The sequence below is a fragment of the Electrona antarctica genome, assembly GCF_951216825.1.
Source record: "Electrona antarctica genome assembly, chromosome: 14".
Lineage (NCBI taxonomy): Eukaryota > Metazoa > Chordata > Actinopteri > Myctophiformes > Myctophidae > Electrona > Electrona antarctica.
The window spans coordinates 47,241,882-47,254,009 of NC_136795.1; the positions used below are offsets into that span (position 1 = coordinate 47,241,882).

The following is a 12,128-nucleotide window of genomic DNA, read 5'->3' on the forward strand; positions in this document are numbered from 1 at the left end:
ATAGGCCTTGTGATGTTCACAGACAAAACATTCACTTATTGTACTAATTGTAAGCTATTTCTCTATGATTGATTTAGCCAGCTAAGTGGCTGGATAGTGCAAATGATTCAGTTAAACATATGTATCTGTTCAGAGTCCGAGACTCAGTTTCCACAGAGATGGCCCAGAGCTCATGTCCAGCGTTTTAATGTGGCAGTGTGATTGTGATACCATGCTGATTTAAAGATGGAGTGCCACAAATTTTGTATTTTTCCAGTTTTTCACGTGTCTATGAGGTGACAGTACTTCATTAGACACCCATGGAGTCGTTTTTATGTGCAATGGTGTAATAACTTTGTATTTAGGGTTTATTTCCTGGAGGCTGAACCCTTGACAGTCAAGCGGGCCAATGAAATAAACAGTAATATAGTGACATCACACTATCAGCCACCTCCCCTAACCCCTCCCCCTTTATCATACAACTACAGCTGTGGGTGCGGCTTCAGTTCAGGTGGATCACCACCCACCAGGCAAACCAGGCATACTTAATGAACTGGTGGGCGTGTCCAGATAAAACCATGATTTTAACAAATACTGTACACTTTTTGGAAAAAGTTATTCCTCCTTATGTTATCATCATCATACCGCGGTCGAGATCATGGATTCCACAATGCTACGCCAGACTTCCCAGTCCTTCATTGCCACCCCCAGTTCCTGCTTATACTGAAGCAATTGTGTCCCTAGCGATGACATCAGGGAACGACAGCTTTCTACCTCTGAACAACAAACATTTTCATGTCAAGGACCACCAAAAATATTTGTAATTGGCCGCCGACCCCCATCTGAAAAATATGTTGTTCCAGGGACCCCCCAGAAGCAAAGATTTGAGTTAAAAACGCTCGCTCTGAAAGAATATATTCAAACATTTGGGCCACATTTTCACGATTTTTCAAAAATAGCAGACCAGATCTGCTATTTTTCAACATAATGCTTAAAAACACCAAAAGGGGTTCCCGGTCCCCAAAATGGGTTCAACCATGTGAAATGGATTTATTGCGTCCAGGCGCTTTTCCTTCTTTCCATTCAGTGTTTATTGTACGAATGAGATGAAGAAGTTGGCATGTCTATCTCTTTTTCTTTTTTTTAATGATTTTTTGTGGCTTTCGCCTTTATTTTGTATATTTTATGGAGGGACAGACAGTAGGCTGACAGGAAATGGGGAGAGAGATGGGGGGGGAAGACATGCAGTAAAGGCCGTCGGGATCGGGAGTCGAACCCGCGGCACACTGCCAGACTGGATTACCATGAGCCACGGTGCCTGGACCACTGAGCCACGGCCCAGGCCGGCATGTCTATCTCTATCCACATGCCCAACTTGTTCATCTCATTTGCATCTCAAATCCACAGTGTGTACAGTACAGTGTACAGTATGTACAGTATAGTGTACAGTATGCACATGCAGGTTTCCTCATCTATTTTCCCTTGTCTGTCAGGAATGACAGAGGGTGTCATCTTGTAGAAAGAAAGAAAGAAAGAAAGAAAAAGAAAGAAAGAAAGAAAGAAAGAAAGAAAGAAAGAAAGAAAGAAAGACAGAAAGAAAGAAAGAAAGAAAGAAAAAGAAAGACAAAGAAAGAAAGAAAGAAAGAAAGAAAGAAAAAGAAAGAAAGAAAGAAAAAGAAAGACAAAGAAAGAAAGAAAGAAAGAAAGAAAGAAAGACAAAGAAAGAAAGACAGAAAGACAGAAAGAAAGACAAAGAAAGAAAGAAAGACAGAAAGACAGAAAGAAAGAAAGAAAGAAAGAAAGAAAGAAAGAAAGAAAGAAAGAAAGAAAGAAAGCAAGCAAGAAAGAAAGCACTGTGATAGCAGGTTATTAATGGCAGAGTAAATACAAAATGTATATCAAATCCAATAATCAATAAATTCCAAAGAGCCCCAGAAATAAATGACGTACTGTAAGAAAGCAAACTGGAGAAGCGTTAAAAAAAAAGGAATGACGTCGCTGATATTAACCATTCTGGACGGGAACCCCTTTTGGTGATGTAAGCATTATGTTATACTTTAGCTATTGAAAAATAGCAGATCTACGAGCTCGTAGCGCGGCACTCGGTGCAGTGCTACGAGCTTGTAGATCTGCAATTTTTTGAAAAATCATGAAAAATCTTTGAATATATATACGTTTTAAACTCGTATCTTTGCTTCTGGGGGAGGACCCTGGAACAACATATTTTCAGATGGGGGGGGGGGGGGGGGTCGGCGGCCAAGCACATATAATTTTGGGGGTCTTTGACATGAAAATGTTTGAGAACGACTGACATGAGAAACATTGGTTTTTCCAGAAAACTGTCAGGATTTAGAAGACATTTGTAGAATCGTCCTCAGGACTAAATGGGTCAAGTCAAATCAGGATGCATTGGAATGGTCAGGTAAAAGGAATGGTCAGGTAAAAGGAATGGTCAGGTAAAAGGAAAACAATATGATAGACAATTATAAAGTGGATTGATATCATAAAAGAATAACCAAAATACTCCTTCCTTTGCGTTTATTATTATCATTATTATTATCATTATCATTATCATTATCATTATCATTATCATTATCATTATCATTATCATATATTTTTGTCCGTTATTTTGTTTGTATGTTTTGTTTTTGTTTTTGTCTTGTTTTTGTTTTGTTTATGCTTGTTTTGTTTTGTCTTGTTTTGTTTTTTTGTTGTATTTTCATCCTTTTATAGCTATTTTGAATATTAAAAGAGCTGAGGCTTCTGCCAAACACTCCCTTTTGGTCAACACAAAAACCCTGAATACATTGTATTGTATAAGGTGTGTTTATTTTAAATGACCAAAAAACTTGAACTTGAAGGAATGGTCAGGTAAAAGGAGGTAAAAGGAATGGTCAGGTAAAAGGAATGGTCAGGTAAAAGGAGGTAAAAGGAATGGTCAGGTAAAAGGAATGGTCAGGTAAAAGGAGGTAAAAGGAATGGTCAGGTAAAAGGAATGGTCAGGTAAAAGGAGGTAAAAGGAATGGTCAGGTAAAAGGAGGTAAAAGGAATGGTCAGGTAAAAGGAATGGTCAGGTAAAAGGAGGTAAAAGGAATGGTCAGGTAAAAGGAATGGTCAGGTAAAAGGAATGGTCAGGTAAAGGAATGGTAAAAGGAATGGTCAGGTAAAAGGAATGGTCAGGTAAAAGGAATGGTCAGGTAAAAGGAATGGTCAGGTTAAAGGAATGGTCAGGTAAAGGAATGGTCAGGTAAAGGAATGGTCAGGTAAAGGAATGGTCAGGTAAAAGGAATAGTCAGGTAAAAGGAATGGTCAGGTAAAAGGAATGGTCAGGTAAAAGGAATAGTCAGGTAAAAGGAATGGTCAGGTAAAAGGAATGGTCAGGTAAAAGGAATGGTCAGGTAAAAGGAATGGTCAGGTAAAAGGCGCTGAACACTGAGACAAATCGCTGTTTCGTGCTTTTCTTGGTAGATTAACAACCTACTAGAGATCACATCACATCGTGTTACAAAGGCATCAAGATCGACAGAGCTTGTGGATCTGCTACTTTGGATGCTTTTGAATTTGAAAAGCAAAATTAACAGTTTCGGACATATTATGTGACCAAACTTGACACACAGCAAGTTCATAGCTTCAAATTGACATATTGGTTGTTCAGTTTGACCCACCAGTTTTGGAGATATGGCTTATAGAGTAATGTCTGGCAGAGAAACAGCGAGAAAACAGGCCTGAAAGGTTCACTTCTGTGGTCTCTAACATTATACACCTAGCTACATGTTTAAGCATTTATTTCATATTTACTTTTTTTTTTTTTTATTGAATATTTTATTAGGCAACATATAAATGCAAACAGCACAATGTACAGTCAGGCATTTTTTTTGTCCGAAAAAGGATTTCACCGAAGAAAGACCTTGCGGCCTTGTTTCCATTCGGGTCCCATCCACTCACACATGACATGAATAATAATTTAACACAGTAACAACAGTTGATATAACAGCATATCAATTTCCTCTAAACATGAAATATACAGTATGCACAGGTTGGGGCCGAAGTTAATCGGAAGGGGATTATTAGTATAAAGAGGCTGGGGCGATCACCTCCTCTCCCTTTGACCTGCTGATAGGTGCATTTTTAGGCCTGTCTTCTGTGCACCTAGCTACATGTTTAAGCATTTATTTCATATTTACATTTACACAGATTTCAGCTCTGACATTAATTTCAGACATGCTCTAGTATGTGAAGAGTCTACCTGTGCTATTAACTCATTTTGGATTAAAAAAATAATAATAATCCGTTTTTCTCGTCTCCTGGACAGTTAGTCTTGCCGCCATGACTAAGGGCCGATTCATAGACTGACACCACGCTAGACAGGAACGCCCAAAAACGTCACATCCGGTTTTAGCCTGGGGTAAGAATTTTCTATGGCTGCCAATGCAACTTGGTCCAATCCTTAATCACATACGGACAAACATCTATGCCGATGCTATCTAACTTGCGGAGGTAGCGTGCCTTGTCCACGGGCAACAGATCTTTCAACGTATGTCATTGCAAATACGTTTGATAATCGCTACTCTGCTCAATATTGTTTCGAAAATGCCGCACATTGCATTGCAGTGAACGAGAGCAAATCACAACTTCCCCCGGGGGTGGGCGGAGTTACCGTTTTACGCGCCGTGGTGTCAGTCATGATTTCGGCCCCCCGAACCTCAAATGACGTCACATTGTAGGCTCTACAGAGCCGAACCGACTTTTATTCGGCTCTAAAATAGGAGTATGAATCGCGCCTTAGGGCCGATTCATACTCCTATTTAACCGCTGTTTCGGCGCTGTAGTGCCGAAATGATTTCGGCTCGTCAGAAATTTTCAGTAGCACCGAAGAGCCGACTTTAGGACGGTACCCCCCCACCCCCCGAACCTCAAATGACGTCACATTGTAGGCTCTACAGAGCCGAACAGACTTTTATTCGGCTCTAAAATAGGAGTATGAATCGCGCCTTAGGCGATTCGGGTACCGTCCTAAAGTCGGCTCTTCGGTGCAATACTGAAAACTTCTGACGAGCCTAAATCCTTTCGGCACTACAGTATGGTAAAATAGGAGTATGAATCGGTTTCCAGCCCGACAGAGACGATGCATCAGATTGCTACTATACAGCTCCTCTCCTCTGTTCTACAAAGAATCCTGTGACCCACATGAAGCCAACCCACACACACACCTTCAGCCTCTTTAGTTCTCCTCCTAGAAGCTCTGTTCAAACCGGAGGCACACATCGGCAGTGGTGGAAAGTATAACTAAATACATTTACTTATTAAGTACTGTACTTAAGTACAATTTTTGAGGCATTTGTACTTTACTTGAGTATTTCCAATTTCCAATACCTTCACTTCTACGGCTGAGCTCACACCTATAGGCTGAGCTCACACCTTTAATGCAATTCTCGTGCTCGTTGGATCAATGCTGTGTTGTGTCATGGCCGCCCAATGTATTTCCAATGGAGGTCACATGGTTTGACACAACATTGTGTTGTGTGAGGGGGAGGGGCGTTTCGACTGCGCCCCTCCCCCTCACACAACACAATGTTGTGTCAAACCATGTGACCTCCATTGGAAATACATTGGGCGGCCATGACACAACACAGCATTGATCCAACGAGCACGAGAATTGCATTAAAGGTGTGAGCTCAGCCTAAAGGTGTGAGCTCAGCCTACTTCACTAACATTTTGGATACAAATATTGTACTTTTACTCCACTACATTTATTTGAAAACTTTAGTTACTATAGTTACTTTTGGAGATTGTAATTTTGATTAGAAAACATCCATTAACCACTGCAGCCCTATACACATTTTGAACTTATGAAATGGGACATTCTGTAATATGAGTATTTTTACTTTTAGTACTTTAAGTACATTTTGATGCCGCTACTTTTGTACTTTTACTCGAGTACATTTTTACATTTTTACTTACATCTACATTGCATAATTTATACTTTTACTTAAGTAAAACATTTGAGTACTTTTTTCCACCACTGCAAATCGGGCTGTCACGATCAGGACGTTTTGCTCAGCTCAGCGGCCTCGTGGTTAAGAGTGTCTGCCCTGACACTGGGAGGCCGTGGGTTGGGATCCCTGGTCGGGTCATATTACCAAAGGCCTCACTCAGACCTTTACTGCATTGCTGTATGCTTGTTGGATGAATGTTGTGTAGTGTCATGGCCGCCCCAATGCATTTCCAATGGGAGTCACATGGTTTGACACAACATTTGTGTTGTATGAGGGGGAGGGGCGCAGTCGAAACACAGCCGAAAGCCATACAACAGCTTGTAGTCCAAAATGTGGACTACAAACCATGTGACTTCCATTGGAAATGCATTGGGGCGGCCATGACACTACACAAGACTAAGATCGACTACAAGACTACATGAGGTCAAATACAGAGAACAAATCTCACATACAGTAAGTACAAATAGTATACAAATAGTATAGGACTTTGACCTTTAACTTTACTTGCCGATGTATTGTCGAGCAAATGATCACGGTTAACAATTTCATTGAGTTTCTGTGGTTGAACATTATGAATGAATATTATGAATTAAACTTTCTAAACAAACTTTGCATATAGGCAGGGCACATGTGACAGATATAACTTAAATGTAAAATAAAATTATACTCAAAACAAATTAAATAGCAGATCTGCCATGCAGCTCAGAAACCTAGTAGATCTGCTACGTATTTCCACACATTTTTTGAAAATGTTTGAAAATATATGAACATTTTGTTCATAATGTCATGGAAATGATTATGGCACTTATGCAAAACAAAACAAAATAAAAAATGTGATTATGCGACACTGATAATAGTCCAGGCATTCTAGCTCATTTTGGACCTAAAAGCTAAAGTAATTGTAAAACAAGATTTTTTTTCACAGACCATTTCTATGAGGTCTCCGGAACAACATACTAAAAGTCCCAAGAAATCCCAGTTGGGGAAATATGTTTAATTGGCATCAATCCAAGATGTACGCCAATAAGACTATTCTCAGAAACTGCATAGACAATTACCAATCTTGGAATAAATTCCTTACCAATAAGTAATTGAAACAGATTTTTTTTCACAGACCATTTCTATGAAGTCTCCAGAACAACATATCAAAAGTCCCAAGAAATCGTAGTTACAGAAATAGGTTAAATTGGCATCAATCCAAAATAGCCGCCAACTGGGACTATTATGAGAAAAATGGCCAATCTTGGAATAAATTCCTGACCAAGACTTAATTGTAACAGATTTTTTTTCTTCACAGACCATTTCTATTAAGTCTCCAGAACAACATACTAAAAGTCCCAAGAAATCCTAGTTGCGGAAATATGTTTAATTGGCATCAATCCAAGATGTCCGCCAATAAGATATTCTCAGAAAAATACATGGCCAATTACCAATATTGGAATAAATTCCTTACCAATAAGTAATTTAAACAGTTTTTTTCACAGACCATTTCTATGAAGTCTCCAGAACAACATATTAAAAGTCCCAAGAAGTCGTAGTTGTAGAAACTTGTTAAATTGGCATCAATCCAAAATGGACACTAACTGGGACTATTATCAGGAAAAAATGCCATATAAATTCCTGACCAAGAGGTCATAATTTCCTTCTTCACAGACCATTTCTATGAAGTCATCAGAACACCATACTAAAAGTCCTAGGAAATCCTAGCTGTGGAAATATGTTTAATTGGCGTCAATCCATGCAGGATGTCTGCCAATTAGTGGCTCAGCAGCAGTGGCTCAGAGGTAGTGTGGCCGGATGGGAACCACAATGTTCCCAGTTCGAACCTGGGCTCCCCCAGAGTTAGTGACGAAGTGTCCTTGAGCAAGACGCTGAACCCCTAATTGCTTCTGCAGGTTGGTGCCTTGCATGGTTTCCTCCACCATCTGTGTGTGAATGGGTGAATGTAATGCACAATCTATGTAAAACGCCATGGATAAAGGCACTAGGCTATATAATATTTACCCTTATCAAATTATGACGGGCCCAATTTCCATTCGTCTGAGATTTCAATTGACTTCCAAATATATTTTGAGCTGAGGATATTCAGATACAATACTGTGTATTTTATCCATTTTGAACCAATATAACTGAAGGCTGTTATTATCATGTTCTATCTAGACTATAGAACACGCTGCCATCAGTAGACCTATACACGATCATAATTTTGTTTAGCACTTTGTTCGTTATAAACTAACAAGCCAAATGGGCATTACATTTATAACTAACATTAATGTTAGATTAATGTTAGATTAATAATGTTAGATTAATAATCGTTATCATTTTTCCAGAAATCCAAACAATTTAGTTGCCACTCACCTTTGAACTACTTTCCAAAACTGAAACTAAATAAGAATAGTTACAATATAGTAATAATAATAATATTAATAATACTCAGTTTCATCGACTTCAAAGGCATTTGACTCGATCTACAGAGGCACAATGGTGAAGATCCTTAAGGCCCACTCCGGGCGACCATATGCAGGAACAAGGGCCAAGCTGGTGACCCCAGATGACAACAGCGAGGAGTTTGACATCCTGGCTAGGTTAATGCAAGGGAACAAACAACCTAGCCCCCTTCCTCTTCATCATAGTCCTGTATTATGCACCCAGAAAGGCCATCAGTGGACGAGAGCAGGATCTTGGCTTTACTCTAACACCAAGGAGGTCGAGACGACATACCAAAGTAGTCCTGACAGACTGTTGTTGTCCGCACAGACTAGACTATGCGGACAACATCAGCCTGCTCTCCGACAACGTGGAACAAGCACACCTTTTTTCCAACAGTACTCCTACAGATGTTGTCCGAAAAACATGCAAATTACATCAAAAACAGCCGATCTACAAGATCACGCTGCTACACGCGGTTATCACCTATAACATCTCACCGGAACATCCACCTCTGACAACAGGAGGCACTGTGCTGAAGGAAGTCAAGGACTTCAAGTTTCTGGGCTCATGGGTCAACTGAACGGAGCAAGATCTGAAAGTGAGGGAGGCACTTGCATGGAGGTCCTTGAACGGCATGGCCAGTGTATGGATCTCCCTCCAACCTCCCCTGTGAAATCAAACTCAGCTTCTTCTATGCAACGGTGGAGTCTGTTCCTCTATATGCCAGTGAATGCTGGACCCTGAAGCCAACCCTGCAGAAGTCTCTAGACGGGTGCTACACCAGAATGTTGCATGCAGTACTTAACTTCAACATGTTACCAACAACATTCTGTAGCCAGTCACGTTACCAGTCGACTAAAGAGCCATGGCCCAATGGGCGAGTAGTAACGCAGCACCGTATAGCTTGTCCGCCCCACATGGAAGCGCGTCCACGCGCGCTAGCCAGGAGCTAGGCTCGACTGACTGGGGGACCTCCACCCCAGGGAGACTGACAGAGCTGCCGACTACTAGGTTAAGGTCTGTGCCGCCTGCGGGAACATACTTGTAGAGGTTACCCATACACACCGCTGCACCAATGTACCCACGGCCGGGGCGGGAGACGAACCCGGGTTCCCCATTCCACAGGCACATACGTTACCAGTCATGGACGAATGAGCCATGGCCCAATGGGCAGCTTGAATTCTTGTAGGACTCTGACTAATACATTTGTAATATAGTTCGTCAACCAACAATAAGTATGCTGAAAAACACATTGCACAAATTCCTATGAGCTGGGGGCTCTAAATGTATCTAATCAAACTGCAACCCAATTTGTATTAACCACTCTGTCCCAAAATAAATCACTTAAAATCATTCAAATGTATGCCATTTTATAATAAAGTGGTGGCTATTTTGGATTGATGCCAATTAAATGATGTGTGGTGAAAGAAATCCTGTTACAATTACCTTTTGGCCAGGAATTTATTCTAATATTGGCAATTTTTCTTATAATAGTCTCAATTGGTGGACATCTTGGATTGATGCCAAATTAACATATTTCTGCAACTAGGATTTCTTATGACTTTTAGTATGGTGTTCTGGAGACTTCATAGAAATGGCCTGTGCAGACAAAAAATCTGTTACAATTACCTCTTGGTCAGGAATATATTCAAAGATTGGCCATTTTTCTGATAATAATCCCAATTGGCGGCCATTTTGGATTAATGCAATTAAACATATTTCCGCAACCGGGATTTCTTGGGACTTTTAGTATGTTGTTCTAGACACCTCTCAGAAATGATGTGTGGTGTAAAAAATCCTGTTACAATTACCTCTTGGTCAGGAATTTATTCTAAGATTGGCAATATTTCTGATAATGGTATTATTGGCAGACATCGTGGATTGATGCCAATTAAACATATTTCTGCAACTAGGATTTCTTAGGATTTATAGTATGGTGTTCTGGAGACTTCATAGAAATGGTCTGTGCAGAAAAAAATCTGTTACAATTACCTGATGGTCAAAAATGTGTTCCAAGATTGGCCAAATAAACCCAATTGGCGGCCATTTTGGATTAATGCAATTAAACATATTTCCCCAACTGCGATTTCTTGGGACTTTTAGTATGTTGTTCTGGAGACCTCATAGAAATGGTCTGTGAAGAAAAATCTTTTGTTACAATTACTTTCTCGTGAAATGCTATTTTGCCTGGACTATAAGGCCTACGAGGCAAATCCAATGTGTGAATTTGTGTCAGATTTACGTAATTCGAACAATCAACATATACTCTCGGCACTTGGTTGTCGTGGCAACGGCCGGGACATGAGGCGATGCTAAACGTATATGCTCCGCCGTACGACCGCGTCGACTTGTAGATCTGCCGTTTGTGTGGTGGCGATACCGTCGGGATGATGACGTATACTGTATATACAGTAGAAATGCTCCGATAATCGGTCAACCCATGTTGACCTGAGATCAGATTCTAAAAATGTCTTCTACATCCTGACAGTTTTCTGAAAAGGCTAGGTTTCTATGTCAGTCGTTCTTCGATTTTTCAAAAATAGCAGACCTACAAGCTCGTAGCGCGCCACTCGGTGGCGCGCTATGAGCTTGTAGATCTGCTATTTTTCAATAGCTAAAGCATAACATAATGCTAACACCAAAAGGGGTTCCCGCCCAAAATGGGTTAAATTTCAAGGACCCCCCGTTTGACATGCATTATAGTCCCCCATTTGATGGCATTTCTATCTCTGGGACCCCCAATTTATATTGTAAAAATCAATGTTAATTGAACTCTGAGAGTTACAGACCCATAAGGGTCCATTCATTGCTTCCAAAGTATCATTTAGCTGGGGACCCCCTGGAACTGCCTCAAGGACCCTCTGGGGGTCCCCGGACCACACTTTGGGGAACCACTGCTTTATACAGTACAGGCTTCAGTGTCAGACACACACACACACACACACACACACACACACACACACACACACACACACACACACACACACACACACACACACACACACACACACACACACACACACACACACACACACCTGTTTAGACTAACGAACGACAGAAACAAACAAAGCTGATTCTAATCTGCACCGGCCAACGTTCGTTAGGACTTTGGGCTAACGATCTGAACACAGCTGGCCTCAGAGAAGGTCATCAAATATCACATTAAAAACTGAAGAAAGAAAGAAAGAAAGAAAGAAAGAAAGAGACAGACAAACAAACGGACGGACGGAGAGACTCACAGAAGTCCTTGGCGGCGCTCCGGGTCCCAGACTTGCTCTGACGCAGGGAGAAGCGTCCCTTCCGGCTCAGGAAGCGCCTCATCCTCGCCCGGTTCGCCGCCGGGCACGTCCCCGCCAGTCTCCCTCCTCGCTAATCAAACGGCCCCGGCGCAGCCAAAAAGGGTGCCGACAAGGCGACACCCCTTCCGCTGCAACCGCGAACCTCGCCTCACTGGCAAACCGGGGGGCCTTAAACGGCTCCCCACCACCACCCCCCGCCCCGCCCGCACACTTCCCGGTATAGAACCCGGCGAAAACGGTAGCCTGCTCGGCGGGTCACATCTGTACAGGGTCTTCCTATACTCTTTTTTACTCCCCTGGATTGTCCTGGGCGGGTGAGATCAGAGAACCCAAGCCCAGGGTGTCGGTCTAGCTGTGGACCGAAGAGAAGAGAGAGCAAGGGGAGAAGAAGAGGAAGAAAGAGCGTCTGAAAGTCAGACTCTAC

General features: G+C 41.5%; 1 protein-coding gene across 1 annotated transcript in view; it reads right to left on the minus strand.

Annotated features, from left to right (window-relative positions):
- grid2ipa (glutamate receptor, ionotropic, delta 2 (Grid2) interacting protein, a) overlaps window positions 1–11,726 on the minus strand; it is a gene marked incomplete at both ends in the record, with an annotated part of 153,290 nt that extends 141,564 nt beyond the window's left edge. Inside the window, one exon of the mRNA XM_079520927.1 lies at window positions 11,645–11,726. Coding sequence (XP_079377053.1) covers window positions 11,645–11,726 — 82 coding nt within the window. The remainder of the gene's footprint in view (window positions 1–11,644) is intronic.
- Window positions 11,727–12,128: the final 402 nt, after the last annotated feature.